The sequence below is a fragment of the Arachis hypogaea genome, chromosome 7, assembly GCF_003086295.3.
Source record: "Arachis hypogaea cultivar Tifrunner chromosome 7, arahy.Tifrunner.gnm2.J5K5, whole genome shotgun sequence".
NCBI classification, from domain to species: domain Eukaryota; kingdom Viridiplantae; phylum Streptophyta; class Magnoliopsida; order Fabales; family Fabaceae; genus Arachis; species Arachis hypogaea.
The window spans coordinates 47,244,597-47,266,716 of NC_092042.1; the positions used below are offsets into that span (position 1 = coordinate 47,244,597).

The window sequence follows — 22,120 nt, forward strand, 5'->3', positions numbered from 1 at the left end:
ATCATTAAAAATATTAGATGAACCAGTTAATTTTATAATTAAATTTAACTAAATTTTTTTAAGATAAAATATATTTAAAATTTTTAAAATTTTTAAAAATATTTTAAAAATTAATTTATTTTAATCTTATCCTTAGTATTTTAATAAGTCTTAATAGTTAATATTTAATACCATCTCTCTCTACCACATACCACATTACTACTTAGGGGTGACAATAGGTAGAGTAGGATAGGGTTTGAAGTTAATCCTAGTTCTACTTATGTGTTGAAAATTTTATATAAACTCAACTCTATTTAAAGTTACAAATCAAATTTTTCGATTTAAATTTTTTTTATCCAAAACTAAACTTCAGTTTTCTACCTCTGTCCAAAATAGACCTTCAGTTTTCTATATCCATCCAAAATAGACCTTCAATTTTTTACTCCTACCCAAAACTTGATCCACAATTTTTTATCTCTATCCAAATCTAAATTTCTGATTTATAATTTTTAATTTAAAAAAAATTATCTCTATAAAAAAAACACATCAACTCTTCAAAACTATGCATAATACACTCCTCCTATCTATTACCAAAAAATATTAGCCTTCATTCACGCCTATTTCCAAATGACTTTCGTAGCCACCTTTTGCTCCATGCCTTGGCCGAGGATATGAAAAGTCACCATTTTCAACGTGTCGCGTTCTATTTTTGGTTCCGATTATTTAGTGTCCCCGTAACAAATTATTAACATATATCTAGTGATTATTTATATAAAAATATTCTAATAAAAGTAATAGTTAAAATTAATAAATAATTTAATTATTTTTTATATTATTTAATATAATAATCAACATTTTAATTATTATTTTTTCATAAAAGTATTTTTGTGTGAGTTACTTTTTTTATATCAAATCAACGCATCTCGAAACTTAAAAAGATGTGGGACACTAATATAATATTTTTTTGAATATCTTATCTCTAGTCCAATGTCAGATCCTATCTTGTTCAATGTTCTAAATATACTTGTTCCACACTACTTCCACTCTGTTACCTTATGGCGGTTTCTTTTCCCTTTTCATTTTTAATCTCAGGATAAATAATATGGGACCATTGTTATTTGTCAATTGCCACTCCAAACCATGTTGCAATCACACTTTCACGGTACTTTCCCTCGCTACAAATAATAAATCATTGACCCTTGACCGATGACCCCAATATTGCATTTGATTTTAGAATAAAATAAAATAAAATATTAAGAATAAAATACAAAAATAAAAATTAATATTTTATATTTTATTTAATAATAAATTAAAATAAATTATAAAATTTTAATTTTAATTTATTTTTATTTTTATATTCAAAAAATTTAAAAAATATATAATTATAAAAAAATAAATTATATTTTTTGTTAATATTATTAGCTTTTTCGAATATGATAGACATATAATATACTATTCAATATTTATAGATACAATGTCTTTATTTATATCTCATTTCAAACACAATTTTGTATTTCTGTATCTCTGATAAACTAAAATTGATATGTTCGGATATTGGCAAGTGTACCAAATCACATCAAATAATATCACGTTAAGTGGATATCATTTTTACAAAAATTAACAGATTGAATCAAGTAACGTCTAATTGAATCTCTAATAAGATCAATCAAATCTTGACAAGAGGATTGTGGATCTTGAATTAGAAGCAAAGAACAGTGAAGAGAGAATTGATTGTGAACGAGAGAAAGCTTATAGAATTAGAAAGTAGTCAATGAATGACAATGTTAAAGATTTTAGAGATGTTTAATTCTTAGAAAAAGCAATCCTTGATTTTTCCTAATTTGACTCATGCAAAAATCTTTTCACAGCAAATCATTTATAATCAAATTTTAATTTCTTGGCAATTCAATTTCTCTCAATTAATCGCCAATCACTTGGTCAACTAATTAAGAGAATAGGTTAGGTTTCGCTTTAAAATCACACAACTTTCAAAATACTATTCCTAATCAAGTTAAGAATTATGAGAAAGAGTTTCAAGCTATTCTGATATTAAATTTTCCAAAATAACAACAAAATTCAAGACTGAATTAGAATATTTTTTAATACTCTTAATCATTAAAGATGAAGAATGAAGACTCAATTTCACTTACATTACTAATCCATAAAATCAAATAGAGCTTCTAACCTTTAACAAGAGGAGGTTTATTAGTTACTTATTGTAGAAAAGAAAACAACCTAAAACTAAAGAGTTCTTTGATCCGTAGATCCAAAGATTGCTCACTTATTTATATCCTAACTTCCTAACTAACTAAAATTTAAAAACTAATCTTTTCTTCTAAAGAGGAAGATAACAAGTTATTCAAATATAATCTAATCTAATCTAAATTCTAACAACCAAATCTTATCTTTCTAGAAGAAGTTGTTGCTAATTAATCTTTTTAAGTCTTGAATTTTGAGTTGAATTTAGAACTTCCTGCGAGTTGAATTTGGTTTTGGTGTTGGGCTCCTTAGATTGGCATTGAGCTTTGAAGCATTCTGGATCACTGGGAGTTGAATTTGCACTTGGAGTCGAGCCTCGAATTTCGGCACTAAGCACTTAGTACATTTGTAACGATCCAATTTTTGACACGTCATGACTAATACCAATTATTTAGGTGTTACTTATCGTACGGACCTACTTGGCTCTAGACTTGAAATTTCTTTATCAGGTATTTCTAAAAGCCTTTGTCAAATTAATGTGATTAATAAAAAAAATTTATGTTTTGGTGTGGTAAAGCATTGAAATAAAATTTTTGCAACACATAATAATAGTTATAATAATATCACAAGTTGGACATATAAGGATAGACAAAATACATAACATAAGTTGAAAGGTACATGCTAAATATTCAAAATATAGAGTAACTACATCGAGTATATACAGAGACAAAATATGAAAAATAGTCCGAACTCTCACACGGGTCCCTTAAGCTGGAACCGATTTACTGGAAGATCCTATCCCTCTAAAATACTACAAAAGCGAGGAAAAATGGCACTATAGATCACCAAAATGAATAGAAGGCCAGTTACTACAGGATCAGAGTGTGTGGCCTAAGCAGCTGCAACATGATGCCCCCAAGGGTCGTCTGGCATCGGCTCAACCTGTAGTGCAAAAGTCGAAAAATACTAAGCAAAATTTGGATCAGCTTTGTGTACGTACAAAAAACCTGAAAATGGTACATTGTAATGCGCTCCTACCAGATTGAGAGGATGAGAAAAGGGGAACTGGCCTCCAGCTGGATGTAGCTCCGCTACGGTGAACTTGTATGGCATGTCTGGATCAAAATACGGGCTATGTACAGAAAATCTGAAACTATGGTCGCATAAAGCATAAATTAGTGTGCTCCACATGAAGACTCTACCCCCACACAGGATGTTCATAATATAAGACAAGAGGAACCTCAAAAAAGATCACTGCCGATCTCATCTGGAGAGGGAAAAAAGAAAAAAAAGAAGGGCGAGAACCTAAAGTTCCCAGCAGAGTGAAAGGAATCCTAGGGTCTTGGTTTCTATGTTCTTGTCAAATAGAAAGTAAAAAGAAAATAGCCGAGTAACATATTTATATATATACAACAGAAAACAAACCTGTACAATTAAAGTAATTACAGTATCAAACACAAGTAATTTGCAAATGCGTAACCAACATGATACATGCATATCCCTAATGCAGACCATGAGCTCACATGTCGGTTGTCTGTTCACAATCTAAGGTTATATGAGTTTACGCTCGGATATGGTTTCTCAACTCAGTCAGTAATGCAATTCGACAGTATGCGCTTGGAAGAGAAACAAATTTTTCGGTAGCTGTCCCTACCCCACACATTTCTCCTTCTCACCAGATAATCTGCTTTGGTTCCGTTGGAGCGAACCTCACCCCTTCTCACCGGATAATCCACTCTGGGTCCATCAGGACTACCAATAATTTATATAATTAGTTTTGGTCTTCCATAAAATATTTACACTTTATTTCAGCATAACTACTTTTGCTAAAGTCTCCTTGGTATCTTGGGGCCTACTTTAAATTCAAACATGCTCTTCTATTCTCTTCTTATAATATTTAGCTTAACATTCTACTGGTGACTGACTTTCTATTTAATAATTAGTATAACGAATTGACTCGAAATTGTGCAAATTTTATATTCACACATCTCTGACGGATTAAAGTTTATGATGATGCCCTTTATGCATGGTTTCGACACCTGTACCTATAATTATGCGTGCAAAACAGTGACTGCTATATACAAATCACCGACTCAGCACTTATTGACTTTCTAAGGCCCATATATATTGTGAAAAGCTCACGTATGAGACCTTTACTTATACAAGGTGATGCAAGTCCAAAGCTTTAATTTAAAACTGGTTTTCAAGCAATCTAATTAAAATAGAATTTTATAATAATTTTCAAAATTTTACCATTATTTTAAAGAAAATATAGAAAATAGCAGAAAGTAGTGATTTTAATAAATTCATGAAAAATTCAATTATGACCAATTGTTCTTAAAATTTTGTGACCTCAAAGTAGACTAGCCTAGCTTTCAAAGAAATCAAATTTTAGATCAATATCATGTCATACGAAAAAGATATATAGCTAGGAACATAGCCCTATTTTGGAGAACACTATTTTTAAAGGTTAGTGAGCTAGTCACCTTCCCATCTGCATATTTATTTTGTCAAACATGGCATTGGTCTGAAATTCAAAATGAGTGTTATAGACATACAAAGATATAAATTACTATTGGTTTCAACTTAATCACTTATAAGAATCAAAAGTTAAGTAGGTTGTAAGTTGACGCTTCTGTAGCAAAGAACAGATTTTTTTGCAGAAACCAACAATTTTCAAAAATTCATTCATCTCAATCTACTTATCAACAAGTTCTAAAAGTTTTATGGAACATTCAAGACACACCAAGGTTTCACAAAAAAATAATTTTATCTAAAATGATGGTCTAGATTGCTCCCAGAGTTCATTCCAAGTTGCTGGCAAACGTGCAGAAATTCTGTGTTAAGTAATTTAACAATCTCATATACCAAATTTTATATCTAAGATTATAATTACTCTTTTAAAACCATAATTCTATCTTCTTTTTGATAAAACAAATTTGTTAGAATGTTTAGTACAACTCCAAGAACTCAAAATCATCAATTCACATTTTTACAAGTACGTATGCATAATTGAACATTCACTTTTTTTTTGCATCATATCAAAATAAAATTCAAAATACACTTTTCATTAATCAAGCATATAATGAATCATCAATCATCACAAGCAAACATAGCAGCAAACATAACATTCTATCTATCCTATCCTTACTTTTCCTTGGGAATCACAAACCAAATTCCGCTCCTCTACTTCTCTTGAATCAGAAACCCTAACAATTTCAAATTCATGGCTCTTTTACTCACCAAGGCCAAATGGCTGAACCAAAATGGAACAAGAGAATAATTCTTACTCTTGTAAGTGGTTGTTCTTGAATGGTTTGGTCACTAAACAAAGAAAATGAAAATAGAGCACAATAAAGATTAAAATTTTGAACTGGAGGATGAATAGAAGAACAAGAATCACTAGTGCTTACCCAGTGGAAGAACGTTGAAGAGATTGAATAGTTGGGGGTCTCTAACTTTGATTATCCTCCATCAAAGGCCATCCTTCTCCTTTCCTATGTGCGCCGAAGATGATGATGATTTAGCTTTTTGTTCTTCCTTCTGCTTCCATTGCTGGCCTTCTTTCCTTGTTTTTTTCTTTGTTTGGTATGTGTTTGGGATGAATAAAAAGGTGAAGTTACTTACCTATATATACAAAAGAGAAGAAGGGGGTTGAGCTGTTGATGGAAGGCTTCGTAGCTTCCTTTCTTCATCACAACACAAGCATTACATTAATGAAAAGAGGTGGAACCATGGTTTGTTGCAGTGCTGAAAGGGCGAAGAATGAAAGGGGAGTTTAATCAGAGTTCCTTTGTTATGGTTTCATGGTTTGGTTTAAAAAAGAAGTATGGTTCGGTTGAATTAAGGGAAATGAAAAATCAAACGAAAAAAGGAGAACTTAGAACTTACTCTAATAGCATATTTCACCAAGTTAAAATCAATATGGGAGCAACTTAGTGGCTTCAAGCCAGTTCCTGATTTTGTCATGTTTTCCGAGACGTGCAAATGTGGCCTAGCCAAAATGAGAGAATATAGAGAAGAGAATTACACTGTGCGACTCTTACAAGGACTGAATGAACAATACTCGAATGTAAGATCAAACATCATGCTGATGAATCCTCTGCCAGATGTGAACACTACATTCTCATTGCTTACACAACAAGAAAGGTAGTTTGGCATTGTGGATCCTAATGACTACAAAGCTTTGCTTTAAAGTGCACAAATCAACTATGTAGATGGTGTTGGAAGAGGTAAAGGAAGAGAAGGAAATCGAGGTGGAAGAACAAATACCAGAGGTAGAGGCAGAGGATCCAGAATGCAGTGTACCTATTGTGGCAAAATAGGACACATTGTGAATACTTGCTACAAGAAACATGGCTTGCCTCTGCACCTAAAATAGAAGCAACAAACAAACATAAATTTCACAACTGCTGAAGAGAAAAGTGGTGAAATCAGTGGCAGTAACCACTCTGTTAGTCAATTAAAAGAGAGTGAAACAACAAGTGTTGAATTAACTGTGAGTCAAAGGCAAGCTTTGATGACACTTCTCAAAGGACGAGGAGCTCATCATATTTCTCACAATGCACAGCCGGATCAGAATCCATCCAAACTCATTTCATGTCAAGGTAAAATCCATTTATTATAATTTAGTTCAGTGATTTTGTCGCTGGGTCTAAAATCTCCTCTCTGGGTCATTGACACTGGAGCTACAGATCATGTCTCATTCGATCTGACTGATTTCTTTGCCTATCAGAAAGTAAAACCTCTAATTGTTAAGCTACCTGATGGCAGCTCAACAACAAGTAGCATTGTTGGCTCCGTCTTGTTCTCTAACAATTTGATTTAAACTAATGTGCTCTTCATTTCTAATTTGATTTCAAATTGATTTCAGTGTCAAAAATAACCAAATTTTTAAAATGCAAATTGCTTATTGATGATGAACAATGTGAAATCGAGGATCAAGCTACATTGAGGACGATTGGTGTAGCTAAATGTGCATATGGATTATATACAATGAGCAGTCCTGTAAGGCATTCTAGCAATTTAGATTCTGCAGCATTACCATCATATACCTTGAATACATTAGTTCATAATAAGCATTCAAATGTATTGCCCATTGCTGATAAGCAACTATAGCACCTTAGATTAGGTCATTTACCTTTGAATAAAATTATAATGATACAGAAAGATTTTTCATACATTTGTTGCAAAGAGAATTCAAACTATATTAGCCCCTGTGATGCATGTCATATGGCAAAACAAAAGAAATTGCCATTTTCACATAGCTTTAGTGAATCAAAAAATTGTTTTGATCTTATACACATGGACATTTGGGGATTGCTCTCCGTCCCTTCAAGTTTAGGTCACAAATACTTTTTGACTGTTGTTGATGACAAAAGTTGATATACTTGGACTAATTTTATGAAAATGAAATGTGAAGCATAAACTTTTTTACAAAATTTTATCCAATTTGCCAAAGTTCAAGTCAATGCAAAAATAAAGTGCATCCAAACTGACAATGGATTTGAATTTTCACTCAAAGAATACTTTGCCAAGAGCGAAATTATTCACCAAACTACTTGTGTGGAAACTCCACAGCAGAATGGAATTGTTGAGCGCAAGCATCAACACATTTTGGGTGTAGCTAGAGCTTTGCTACTTCATTCAAAACTATCAAAATTCTTTTGGCAATTCGCCATAGCTCATGTTGTTCCCCTAATCAATCGGGTCCCAAGTAGTTTGTTGAACAATTGCAGCTCCTATCAAATTGTTTTTCAATGTTACTTGATCTCACTAATCTGAAAACATTTGGCTGCTTAGCCTTTGCTAGCACCCTCACACAGGGCAGATCAAAACTAAATCCCCAATCTAGAAAACGTGTTTTTTTGGGATTCAAAGATGATACCAAGGGTTACCTTCTATTCAACATTCACACAAGAGAAACATTCATTTATCGGAATGTAATTTTCTACGAAAATCACTTTTCTTACCCTGTAGATGCCACTTCTCCTGATTTTAACATTCCGGTTGAGTCGTCTGTTGACACTTATGCCATAAATTAGGATCATCTATCATTTGCTAATGCATATCCTTTTGATTACACTACTTTTTATTCCATTCATCCCATGCATTCCATTGATATCTGTTCTAATAGTCCTATCATGGCAGCTCAGCATCCTATTAATCATTCATTTGCACCTCCTTCAGTTGAGAATTCCTCAAGCACATCTCAACCCCTACAGCATGTCATTGTTTCTTGTAAGAACCAGAATAACCGCTTTATTAAAATAATAATTTTTAATTGCCCAGAATAGATTCGAAAACATAGAAGTGTTCTTTTTAAAATACAAAGGTAAAATTTAAATTCAATGAATTTTTCTGAGTGGAAAAATGTATCTTTTGCAGAAAAATTTTGAAAAAATGCATACCGGTGCTTAAGCCGACAGTACCGGCTCTAGTCTGTTTGGTACTGCGTATTGAGAAATACAAGATTTTGAAAATTGAATTTTATTATTTTGAAAGGACAAAAATAATTTAAAATTAAAAACTAGGTGCTAATCTTAAAGGTTTTTGCCCAAAGTGGTCCAAATGGGCTAAAAACGTTAATGGGTTGGATCGGGTCAAAGTTGGGTCCAAGTCTAACATATATAAACCTCTTTAATGAGAAATTCAGCCCATTTTTATCCTAAACTAAAGAAGGGGGCGCAGCTTTGAGAGAGAAGAGAACAAAAGGGTTTGGTCACTATTCACAATCAACTTTCGGTGACCATAACTTAAGCTTCGGAGCTTCGATTGACGAGTCCTTTGCGGCCACGTGTTGCTCTCGCCGAGCCCGTCATTTCTAACTAAACTTTGCTGGTAATAACTTGCGTCTCCTACTCCAATTCCTACCCTAAGTGATTTCACATTTTCACATTTGGTTTTTGAGTAGATTTTGTGATTTTGGTTGTTTATGGGTGATCTAGCATTGGAATATTGTTGAATTTTGCCCCTAATCTCGTGGGTAAGGTAAGGTCTCACTAAAATCTTATGTTTAGTTATTTTTGTGAACCCTAGGTTTGATGTTGGTATGTTGTATGATGTTATATTGAGTTTTGGTGTTTGTTAGTGTTGGTTTGAGGCTTTTGGATCGAGCTTGGTGGCTTCGTCTTGGTGTTTGGTGCATTTTGAGAATCGGCCAAGGTATGGTTTCGGTTTTTTTTATATAATATGTAATATTTTTGGACACTTAGGCTAGTTGATCTTAAGATAAGATTGAATGAAGGTTGTGTATGATTAATTATATGTGAAATTATGTTTGATGATGAAGAGAATGACATGGAGTGTGAGAATGTGTGATATATGAAATATGATGAATATATGATAAATATTGATGTTGAATATGATTTTGATAGGTGGTGATTAATATTGATGATGATATTGGGTTTTGAATATTGTGGTTGGTGTTAATATTGAATGGTGGTGAATGAGGTTAGTCAAGAGTTAAATTGTGTGAAAATTGTTAAGGTTGAGATATTGATTTATGGATTGTGGATTTTTGTTGAATTATGGTGGAAAGATTGAGTTAGTATGTGGTATTATTTTGTATTGAAATTGGGTATGCTTTAGTTTGGTTTGGTTAGGAATTTGGAAATTAGAGAACTTTAATGTTTTTGTGTAAAACTTGAGTTTTGGTAAATTTTGATGGATCAAAACTTGAGCCTTTGTTTCTAAAATTGGTTGGAAATTATTTTAAATTAAAGGTTATTTCAAGATCTTTAAAATGATATAAAGTTTGAGGAAAACAGAGTTTTGTAGAGGAAGTTATGAACGTTTAAAGTTTGGTGTTTTAAAATGAAAATTCTGCAAGTTGACATTTTTCTGCAATCTGCTGTGCATGCGTACGCGGGTGTTCGCCTCTGCCAAGCATTCTTGCATACGCATGCCTATTCATGTGTATGCAGGATGGGCCAAAACTTGGTGTGTGCGTTGCACAGAATGGTGTGCGTACGCACAGACGCTGTTTTACTTGGCGTGCTTACGTACATATGGGCGTGCGTACGCATAGCCCCTATTTTACTGAAAGATGATTTTTCTTGATTTTCAAAAGTTCTCTAACTTTTCAAACTTTTCTAACTTCTCCTTAAGCCTTGTGGCTAGTAATTAGGTCGTAAGACTAGTATAGATGGGCTTGTGTTTGAGATTAATGGATTTTATACGGGTTTTAGAAGATGGTGACTTAGGCTTGGTATGTCAATTGGGTGGATTTGTCTAGTAAACTAATGGAGAGCTGGGTTGATGATGAACTTGATATATTGATTATGGATGATGAGATTGGAACTTGAAAATGAATGACTATGGTTAATGGAATGAGTATGAACGGAAGTGTGCTATGAGTAGTGGCCTCTGAGATGGTTTATGTGATTGTGACATGCATTGTTTTGATAACTCGCTATGCACCTCGGGCAAGGGCCGTGGCAGTCTTCCGCTTATCGAGGTAGTGGTGCCGGCGTAGGGTTTGTGGCAGTCTCCTGCCTATATTGAGATGTGAAGTTTGAAGTTGGGCTTCCCACTCATATTTCTCTCTGGTTGCAAGGTGGTAGGGCACTAACCCACGGAATCATGCGGCATCCAGAGGAAGGTGATAGGGCACTCTCCTTCGAAATGTTTTCCTCTGAAAAGAGAAGGTGGTAGGGCACTTATCCCTTGGAATTATTCCTCCTGAATATGCACAATAGAGAGAAATCCGGGAGTTGCCAACCAGATTTTGTGTCGGGTTTGGCGCTATAACTGACACGTGATATCACAGCCAATAGGACAGACATTCATCATATGCATCTTATATGTGCTTGTTTGCTTAATTACTTGAAGTTTGCCTAATTGTATAATATACCTACTTGTTTCTTGAATTACTTGTTATACATGAACACTACAACAGAAGCGGGAGATGCTTGCGGCAAATTTCCAGCTGTGTCACCAACAGCAGCAATTCATGGTGGATAGCTGCGATCCCACCCCAAATCAGCCTACTGACGCCAAATCGCTCTGATTTAATGTCGAACACACCATCCCTGCCGCTAACCCCAGTCCGTCTAGTGATGGTTTTAGGAAAATTCAATTCAGAATACCCAAAATCAAGAATCTGAGGAACCCGCCAAAGGAGAGTACAGAGCACACGAAACTCTTCCCTGCTCCATTACTAGATATTGCTGGACTTTATTTTTTTATTATTTAAATAAAAACATTTAATAATATAATTTAAAAATTCAAAAATAAAAAATTTAGTTTTTTAAAATTTTTAATTTTTTTAAAAATATTTTTAATTTTTTTATTCACCGGATAATGTTACACTCAGACATTAGACTTTTTTTTACTGCACTTGTTCACAAATTAAGAATAAATTAATTTAAAAAATTTATTTTTTTAATTTTTTGTATATTTTTGGAATCCCGTGCCCCACTCTGTCACCGTGGAGTTGCGTGGCTGCCGATCCACCCTTCTCCCCTGCAATCGACCCTTCCCAGAATCAGATCCATATCTGAGATTCTTCATCGCGCGAACACATACGGGGCAAAGGCACGAAACACACCTCCGTGCGCGAATCCTTGCCACTGTTCTCCTCCGGACACCAGTACCACCTGCATCACGCTTCCCGTTGTTGCTGGGTCCATCGCCGATAAGCTTCGCCATTTACACTACTGGTATGTACAAAACCCCTCTTCGTTAGTAAGGTTCCAACTTGCTCTTCGTTTGTTATATTTGTCTATCATACAATTTTTTTCTGTTTTAATTTTTTTAAAATTAATTGGTATCTAAAAGGGTAGATCATAGATGTTTGAAATCTCTTCCAAAGATTAAAGTTGAACACTTGTAATTTAGCATGTAAACTAACCATTAAAGCTAAAATACAGAGTGATTAGTAATATGAAAATTTATAGAGTTAAATAACGGTAGAAGAATTTCTTGGATATAGTTTGGTGTACATAACTTTTTGTTTTCTTATACAAGTTTCTTAACAGTTCTCTGCGCATTGATTAATATTATGTATGTCAAAATTGTGATATGATAGAGTAGATATTAGAAGTCATATATACGATATGGCTAATAATTTAATTTATGTAGAAACTCATAAAAATCATCATTAGTGGGGGTCAATAAAATAAATATCACTAATTGGAAGTTGTAATGGCAATATAGTTATGTTCACAACAAACAACCTGACCTGGAAATAATAAAAGAAAATGACAAACTTAAAAATTATAAAATATAGGTATGTCTCTTATTATTAGTTATGTGCTAAATTTATTAAGTTTGAAAGATGGTCATAAGAAGAGTTGTGGCATATTAGCTCCAAGGGGTTGTTGTTACCTAGAACTGCTATAATAATTGACTACGTAATATAGAGAATGGGATTCTGTTGATATTCTGGAAATACGTCTTTACACTTTGAACATGTGGTAGATTATATGTTTATGACTTGTTCCCTTTATGTTGAGCTTGAAATTTTATTTAATGAAAACATGAATCATTGATGTTCTTCTATCAATAGAAATTTAATTTTCTCATAATACATCCGATCAAATGGACATTCAACCCTTGCATCTGTGATTTCCATAGAATTCAAGGTTTGGTGTTGAATTTATAAAGATATTACATTACTTAAATTTCATTTCATTCTAGTACCTGTCAAAAAAATTGTGCTGTGTAAACCAATTTACCTTACAATTTTAAGGCATGCAAACTCTTTGTGCACTTAACTAGTTAGCTGCATCTTTGCATATATTTTTCATCTCCTTTATAAGACTTCTTATTCATGATATATTATCTAGTAAATAACTGATGGCAGTTGAATCATTTTTACCTGTTATTTGGTACATACATTAACCACTGATACGTTGAGGTATTTGGCATCTATATGAGAATTTCTTAATTAATATAATAACTTAAACTTGACAATTTGTGAATGATTATAACTCGTACAGTTGGGATTTTATATTTTTCCAAACTTAAACTTGAGGTTTTCATGCCTTTTTTATTACTTAAATTTACATTTACATTTTAGGTTATATCTTAGTGAACCTAATGACTTAACATCTGGTTTTGTATAGAGAAAGAAAGAAAGATTGATACTTGCATAAGAAAGGATTGCCTAATAAAATAGTAACATGTGTTCAAAGTACATCTGCAGAAATATCCTTAAGTAGATTATAGTAATTACTGTTGGGTTTTTTTTACAACAATACAAGATTGACATGATACATTTGATGCTGTTAGTTCATCATAGAATTTGAATCAGCTCTGAAGTTTTATTTTGCCTATATGTATTACAGTGCTGAAGATCGAAGAGAATACTTGGAATCCCTCCTGCGTGAGTGCAAGAAAGAGGACGCAGTTACTTGATTTCATGAAAATTACACTATTTTCTGTCTTTGTCCGATACTTCTTGATTCATCTGATAATAAATTGGCTTTAGGATTTGCACTTTCTAGGTTGTTTGCGTCTTATTCTTCGCAATATTGCATTAGTGTACATGTACTTATAGATAATTTGGCATGTGACTATTCTTATCTAACAGAACTTTTTATGCTGTTAATAAGTTATACTTCCTGATTTATGGTTGTCTATTTTATTGAGATTTTCATTTTCATTAATTAGCCTTCTTTTTCATCTTACTTTTTCTCGATGAACATACATGAAACCTAAAAGTATATAGTATGAGCTTGTATTTTATATTCTCTGAGTTGCATGAACAAATGATGATTTCTTTTCCGAATTATGTTTGAAACAACAAGCGTTTATTATTCCATGATGGTAGTATTGAAGAAATTGTTATTTGCAACTTCTTAAGATTATATAAACTCTAACATTTTTTATTTATATATTTATTTTTTATATTTTTAAACTACAACATCTATTCCTCCTTTCTTTTTTTTATTTTTAAGGAGGCTTTTCTTTTTCATTTCATTTTTTGGCTTCGGAACCAGAAACTCTTTCTTCCAGTAATATTTTAAAAGTGCAGAATTTGGCCATGAGTAAGCAACCTTCCTAATACCATTCATCTGCTATATCTTATCCGGAATACAAGTATCTTTGTTTCTGTTTCAGCTTTAAGTTATTCTCCTGATCTCTTTCTGGGGTTACTTATTGAATTAAAATATACTATTACTCTCCATTGCATAATTGTGATAAATTTTAATATTTCTTTTGACATATTGCCTGACTTTCTTTTAAAGATTTTCTATCTGTATCACCTTATTAAAAATTTATTCATTTGTTTATATGATTTAATTAAAGTAGATATAGATAAGAGTTGGATCTCAAAGCCATGGGATAGTGACGAATACAAGGCCGGCTTGAACAGATTTTTGGACTTCGCATTTGCCAATGCATCATCTGATGGGATGATACATTGTCCATGTGCTTCGTGTGAGTTCCGGCTTTTCCAAAATAGAGATGATGCCTATGATCATCTGCTGATAAAACTTTTTCCTACTAATTATACATTTTGGTTGCATCACGGTGAGAGATGCGTAGGAGAGAGCTCTAGTGAGAGACGAGAAGGTGAACCGTGTAGCATCCCGCGGATCCAATGCGCGACATAGTTCATGAGGCATTCAACTTTCCAGGTTTCGTTGCCAATGTAGAAGACTCAAGTAACGAATATTTTAGGGGGTGCCAAAGAGTTGCCATATTTATACGGTGAACCTAGTCACGCAGCCTATAATTTTGATGAGCTGCTTGAAGATGGAGAGCAGAAATTGTATCCGGGATGCTCAAAATACTCGAAGCTAGCTTTCTTGGTGAGACTATACCATATAAAGTGCATGTGCGGAGTGAGTGACAAGGCCTTCAGAATGATACAGGAGCTACTGGGAGATGCCTTTGAGCATGCAAAGATTCTGGCTTCACTGCACGATGCCAAGAGGATCATAAAAACGCTCAGCATTGCGTACAAGAAGATAGATGCCTGTCCAAATGATTGCATGTTATATCAGGGCAACGATCAAGAACTGTCTAGGTGCAAGCGATGTGGGACCTCGAGATGGAAGCAAAAGACTAGGAGGAATTCCATTGTTAGGATCAACGTGGTTGTTAAGAAGAATGGGAAGTCACAGGTGGCGAAAGTTCTTCATTACTTTCCCCTTATTCCACGACTGCAGTGGATGTTCATGTCCAGTAAGACATCCGTTGATATGTTGTGGCACAAGAAAGGTCCTAACTTAGACAGTTTTTTAAGGCATCCAAGGGACGGTGAGGCATGAAAGGTATGTGACAGAAGATATACTGACTTCAGTAGCGATCTGCGCAGCGTTTGCTTAGCCTTAGCTAGCGATGGCTTTAATCCCTTCGGAAATCTCAGCTCAAGGTACTCGATCTGGCCCGTGATTCTTATCCCGTACAACCTACCTCCATGGATTTGTATGAAACCCAGCTCTTTCTTGCTCTCTATGATTATTCCTGGTCCCAAGATGCCTGGGAATGATATAGATGTCTACCTATAGCCCTTGATAGATGAGTTGAAGCAGCTGTGGGGTGGTGTTGAGACGTATGACGCTAGCGAAAAAAAAACATTTAAGATATATGCTGCGTTGATGTGGACAATCAACGATTTTCTAGGATTGAGCAACTTATCTCGGTGGAATACGTACGGTGGGAGAGCTTGTCCTACGTGCAACTTGGATGCTGACACTAATTGACTCACCTTCAGTAAGAAATGGTGTTTCATGGATCATCGGCGCTTTCTGAGTCCAGGCCATAGATATCAGCAGGATCGGGTTAGATTTGATGGCAAGGTAGAGGACACAGGTCCCCCAATCAAATTGTCTGGTGGAGATATTTTGAGACAGTTGGAGAATGTGCATGTCACGCTTGGCAAGGTGCAAATGGTTGCTGGTAAAAGAGCACGCGAACAACAGGTTGCATTGGAAGACGAGTCTCCTTGGAAAAAGAGGAGTATATTCTTTGAACTCCCATATTAGGAGTATAATTTATTGCGTCACAACCTGGACGTGTTGCACATAGAGAAGAATGTGTGCGACAACATAATCTACACAATACTGAACGATAGTGGTAAATCCAAGGACCACCTCAAAGTTCGAAAAGACCTCCAGCTGATGGAGATCAGGCGTGATCTCTGGCCACAGGTAGATGAAAGGTATCCCACTGTAATCTTTTCCATGTTGAATTCACAGAAGGGCGTCTTTCTTAAGACTTTAAAGAACGTGGTCTTTCCAGATGGTCACTCGAGCAACATTTCTCACTGTGTTGACTTACATCAGCAAAAGCTATCTGGCTTGAAAAGTCATGATAATCACACTCTAATGGAATATCTTCTGCCAATTGCATCAAGGAATGTATTGCCTGCCCTAGTGTCAGTCGTCCTTGCTGATTTCTCAACTTTCTTTCGACGACTATGCAGTAAATCTATAGACCCTCAACAACTTCCTCTCCTCCAGGAACATGTGGTCCTCACTCTTTGTCGTATGGAGATAATTTTCCACCATCTTTCTTTACAGTCATGGTACATCTAACCTTGATCTGGTTGAAGAGGTACGCCAAGGGGGCCCAGAGTATTATAGGTGGATGTATCCAATCGAAAGGTAACTATGGGATTAATTTCACATTGCTATTATTCCGATAGCTAACAACCTAACATACATATCTTGATCGTAAAGGTACCTATGTCGCCTCAAGCAGTACGTGCGTAATACGGCAGCACCGGAAGGATCAATTGCCGAGGGCTACTTATCCAATGAGATTCTCACTTTTTGTTCAAGATACTTGGATAATGTTGAGAGCAGGATAAATCGACCAGTGCATGTTGATGATCGACCGAGCAAAGATGTGACTAATAACGTGACAAGCATGTTCCCACTGATTGGCAAGGTGGTAGGGGCTGCGGCATTTTTTAATCTTTCACCAACTGAGAGACTTCAAGCACATCGTCACGTATTGGTCAATTGCACAACTGTAGAGAATTTTTTAGAGTAAGTGCATTTATTTCAGGTTGGTTCATTTTGTATCCAAAGGCAATATTTGTGAAAAACTTTAATTTTGTATCCCCTTGGTTTGCTCAGAGATTTTAGGGCTAGCACACAAAGATAGTTGCGTAGTATTGGAAAAAGAAACGAAGCTCACATTGACAAAGTTGTCCACAGAGAATTCAGCCAGTGGTTCAATGGTGCACGAAATTGTGATCACACTTTTCACAACTCCGCACAACTAACCAGCAAGTGCATTGGGTCATCCAAGTAATAACTTACGTGAGTAAGGGTCGATCCCACGCAGATTGTCGGCTTGAAGCAAGCTATGGTCATCTTGTAAATCACAGTCAGGTAGATTCAAATGGTTATGGAATTTTGATAATTAAAAGACAGATAAAACATAAAATAGGATAGAGATACTTATGTAATTCATTGGTAGGAATTTCAGATAAGCGTATGGAGATGCTTTGTTCCGTTTGAATCCCTGCTTTCCTACTGCTTTCATCCAATCATGCGTACTCCTTTCCATGGCAAGTTGTATGTTGGGGATCACCGTTGTCAATGGCTACCATCTGTCTTCTCAGTGAAAATGGTCTGGCTATGGGTTATGTAGGGCTAATCATTTGTCGGTTCTCACTTATGTTGGAATAAGATCCAATGATCCTTTTGTGCACTGTCACTGCACCCATCACTCACGAGTTTGAAGCTCGTCACAGTTATCCCATCCCAGATCCTACTCAGAATATAACAGACAAGGTTTAGACTTTTTAGATCTCAAGAGTGCTGTCAATTGATTCTAGCTTATACCACGAAGACTCTGATCTCATGGAATGGAAGGATCTATTGTTAGGAGAGGCAACCATGTGTCGTGGACCAGGAGGCCAAGAGATATACATCCAAGCTTGTTTTCAAGTAGAACGGAAGTGGTTGTCAGGAACATGTTCATAAGTGAGAATGGTGATGAGTCTCACTTGATCATCACATTCATCATGTTGAAGTGTGAATGAATATCTTAGAACAAGAATAAGCTTGAATTGAATAGAAAACAATAGTAATCGCATTAATTCATGAGGAACAGCAGAGCTCCACACCTTAATCTGAGGTGTAGAAACTCCACCGTTGAAAATACATAAGTGATGAAGGTCCAGGCATGGCCGAATGGCCAGCCCCCTAAGCGTGATCAAGAGATCAACAGTGATACAAAGATAGTCTCCAAAATGATCTCCCGATCTCCATATTGATGAAAATACAATAGTAAAAGGTCCTATTTATAATGACTAGTAACCTAGGGTTTACAGAGATAAGTAAATGATGCAGAAATTCACTTCCAGGGCCCACTTGGTGTGTGCTTGGGCTGAGCATTAAAGCTTTCACGTGCATAGGTTTTTCTTGGAGTTAAACGCCAGCTCTGGTGCCAGTTTGGGCGTTTAACGCCAGAAAAGGGCAGAAAGTTGGCGTTAAAATGCCAGTTTGCGTTATCAAAACTCGAGAAAGGTATAGACTATCATATATTTCTGGAAAGCCCAAGATGTCTACTTTCTAACGCAATTGAGAGCGCGCCAATTGGGCTTTTGTAGCTCCAGAAAATCTATTTCGAGTGCAGGGAGGTCAGAATCCAACAGCATATGCAGTCCTTTGTCAGCCTCTAAATCAGATTTTTACTCAGGTCCCTCAATTTCAGCCAGAAAATACATGAAATCATAGAAAAAGACACAAACTCATAGTAAAGTCCAGAAATGTGATTTTTTCATAAAAACTAATAAAAATATACTAAAAAGTAACTAAAACATATTAAAAACTATGTAAAAATAATGCCAAAAAGCGTATAAATTATCCGCTCATCACAACACAAAACTTAAATTGTTGTTTGTCCCCAGGCAACTGAAAACAAAATAGGATAAAAAGAAGAGAATATACTTTAAATCCCAAAGTATCAATGAAACTCAGTTCAAATTAGATGAGCGGGGCTAGTAGCTTTTTGCTTCTGAACAGTTTTGACATCTCACTTTATCTTTTGAAGTTCAGAATGATTGGCATCTCTAGGAATTCAGATTTAAGATAGTGTTATTGATTCTCCTAGTTCAGTACGTTGATTCTTGAACATAGCTACTTTATGAGTCTTGGCCGTGGCCCTAAGCACTTTGTTTTCCAGTATCACCACCGGATACATAAATGCCACAGACACATAACTGGGTGAACCTTTTCAGCTTGTGACTCAGCGTTGCTAGAGTCCCCAGTTAGAGGTGTCCAGAGTTCTTAAGCACACTCTTTTTGCTTTGGATCACGACTTTAACCACTCAGTCTCAAGCTTTTCACTGGGACCCTCATGCCACAAGCACATGGTTAGGGACAGCTTGATTTAGCCGCTTAGGCTAGGATTTTATTCCTTTGGGCCCTCCTATCCATTAATGCTCAAAGCCTTTGATCCTTTTTACCCTTGCCTTTTGGTTTTAAGGGCTATTGGCTTTTTCTGCTTGCTTTTTCTTTTTCTTTCTTTTTCTTTTTCACCATTTTTTTCGCAAGCTTTGTTATTCACTGCTTTTTCTTGCTTCAAGAATTAATTTCATGATTTTTCAGATTATCAATAATATTTCTCTTTGTTCATCATTCTTTCAAGAGCCAACAAATTTAACATTCATAAACTTCACTATAAAAAATATGCATTGTTCAAACATTCATTGAGAAAACAAAAAGTATTGCCACCACATCAAAATAATTAAACTAATTTCAAGATAAAATTTGAAATTCATGTACTTCTTGTTATTTTGTAATTAGGAACATTTTTCATTTAAGAAAGGTGAAGGATTCATGGAATTATTCATAACTTTAAGACATAGACACTAGACACTAATGATCATGTAATGAAGACACAAACATAGATAACACATAAAGCAAAAAAATCGAAAAACAGAAAGATACGAACAAGGAAATCAAAGAACGGGTCCACCTTAGTGATGGCGGCTAGTTCTTCCTCTTGAAGATCCAATGGAACGCTTGAGCTCATCTATGTCTCTTTCTTGCCTTTGTTGCTCTTCCCTCATGGCTATTTGATCCTCTCTAATTTCATGGAGAATAATGGAGTGCTCTTGGTGCTCCATCCTTAGTTGCTCCATATTGGAACTCAAATCTCCTAAAGAGGTGTTGAGTTTCCCCCAATAGTTGTATGGAGGAAAATGCATCCCTTGAGGCATCTTAGGGATTTCTTGATGAGGGACTTCCTCATGCTCTTGTTGAGGTCCATCATCTTTTTAGTGATGGGCTTGTCCTCTTTAATGAGGATGTCTTCTCCTATGACAACTCCAGCTAAATTACATAGGTGACAGATGAGATGAGGAAAGGCTAACCTTGCCAAGGTGGAGGTTTTGTCAGCCACTTTGTAGAGTTCTAGAGATATGACCTCTTGAACTTCTACTTCCTCTCCAATCATGATGCTATGGATCATGATAGCCCGATCTACAGTCACTTTGGATCGGTTGCTAGTAGGAATGATGGAGCGTTAGATGAATTCCAACCATCCTCTAGCCACGGGTTTAAGGTCATGCCTTCTCAATTGAATCGGCTTGCCTTTGGAGTCTCTTTTCCACTGAGCTCCTTCCACACATATGTCCATGAGGACTTGGTCCAACCTTTGATCAAAGTTGACCCTTCTAGTGTAGGGACGTGCATCTCCTTGTATCATTGGCAAGTTGAATGCCAACCTTACATTTTCCGAACTGAAATCTAAGTATTTCCCCCGAACCATTATAAGCCAATTCTTTGGGTTCGGATTCACACTTTGATCATGGTTTTTGGTGATCCATGCATTAGCATAGAACTCTTGAACCATTAAGATTCCGACTTGTTGAATGGGGTTAGTGAGAACTTTCCAACCTCTTCTTCGAATCTCATGTCGGATCTCCGGATACTCATTCCTTTTGAGCATGAAAGGGACCTCAAGGATCACCTTCTTCTTGGCCACAACTTCATAGAAGTGGTCTCGATGGACCTTTGAGATGAATCTCTACATCTTCCATGACTCGGAGGTGGAAGATTTTGCCTTATCTTTTCTCTTTCTAGAGGTTTCTTCGGCCTTAGGTGCCATAAATGGTTATGGAAAAAAAACCAATGCTTTTACCACACCAAACTTAAAAGGTTTGCTCATCCTCGAGCAAAGGAAGAAAGAAGGATGGAGGAGAATGAGGGTGAAGAAAGGTTCAGCCAAGGAGGGAAAAAGTGTATATGATGTGTGAAAATGATGGAGTGATGAGGGATTTATATAGGAGTGGAAGAGAGGGGGTGTCCGTGTGTGAGGGTTGGGTTGGGAGGAAAAATTTTTGAATTTTGAATGGTGGGGTAGGTGTGGTTTTTGGGGAAGAGTGGGTGGATGTGAGTGGTGAAGAGGTGATAGGGAAGAGAGATGGAGGTGATTGGTGAAGGGTTTTGGGGGAGGGTGTTATTGGAATGTGTGGATAAGAGAGAGATTGGGTTGAGGTAGGTGGAGATCTTGTGGGGTCCACATATCCTGAGGTGTCAAGGATTTCTCATCCCTGCACCATTCTGGCGTGTAAACGCCCTCTGAGTGCCAATCCTGGCGTTAAACGCCAGGTTGCTGCCCATTTCTGGCGTTTAATGCCAGCTTTTCTTCCCTTTCTGGCATTTAACGCCAGCTTGGTGCCCTTTCTGGCATTAAACGCCAGTCTGGGGCCCTTTTTTGGCATTAAATGCCAGTAAGCTCATCCTCTAGGGTGTGCTGTTTTCAATGCTGTTTTTCATTTTTGCTTTTTTTTGTGACTCCATATGATCATCATCCTAAAGAAAACATAAAATAACATAGATAATGGAAATTTAACATAGATAAGTAAAAATTGGGTGCCTCCGAATAAGTGCTTCTTTAATGTCAATAGCTTGACAGTGAGCTCTCATGGAGCTTCACAAATATTCAAAGCATGGTTGGGGCCTTCCAACACCAAACTTAGAGTTTGAATATGGGGGCTTTGGTTGACTCTGTATTGAGAGAA

General features: G+C 35.8%; 1 protein-coding gene and 1 long non-coding RNA gene across 5 annotated transcripts; one reads left to right on the forward strand and one right to left on the reverse strand.

Moving 5' to 3' along the window:
* Nucleotides 1-2,836: 2,836 nt before the first annotated feature.
* LOC112703005 (uncharacterized) lies at nt 2,837-6,330 on the reverse strand. Of its 4 annotated transcripts, none has more exons than XR_011863986.1 (4): nt 6,070-6,330; nt 5,592-5,867; nt 3,217-5,502; nt 2,837-3,120 (listed from the first exon to the last, which is right to left on the reverse strand). It is a non-coding gene; the product is annotated as an uncharacterized lncRNA (long non-coding RNA). The 4 variants fall into 4 exon arrangements; XR_003154438.3 differs by having other exon boundaries at nt 5,592-5,928; nt 6,070-6,329; XR_003811156.2 differs by lacking the exon at nt 6,070-6,330 and having other exon boundaries at nt 3,217-5,387; nt 5,469-5,502; nt 5,592-6,063.
* Nucleotides 6,331-14,963: 8,633 nt separating this feature from the next.
* On the forward strand, nt 14,964-17,130 carry LOC140174349 (uncharacterized). The gene is made up of 4 exons (XM_072198793.1): nt 14,964-15,315; nt 15,892-16,032; nt 16,162-16,660; nt 16,815-17,130. Exons 1-4 carry the CDS (start codon nt 14,964-14,966, stop codon nt 17,128-17,130), a joined length of 1,308 nt encoding a protein of 435 aa, XP_072054894.1.
* The last annotated feature ends 4,990 nt before the right edge of the window (nt 17,131-22,120 follow it).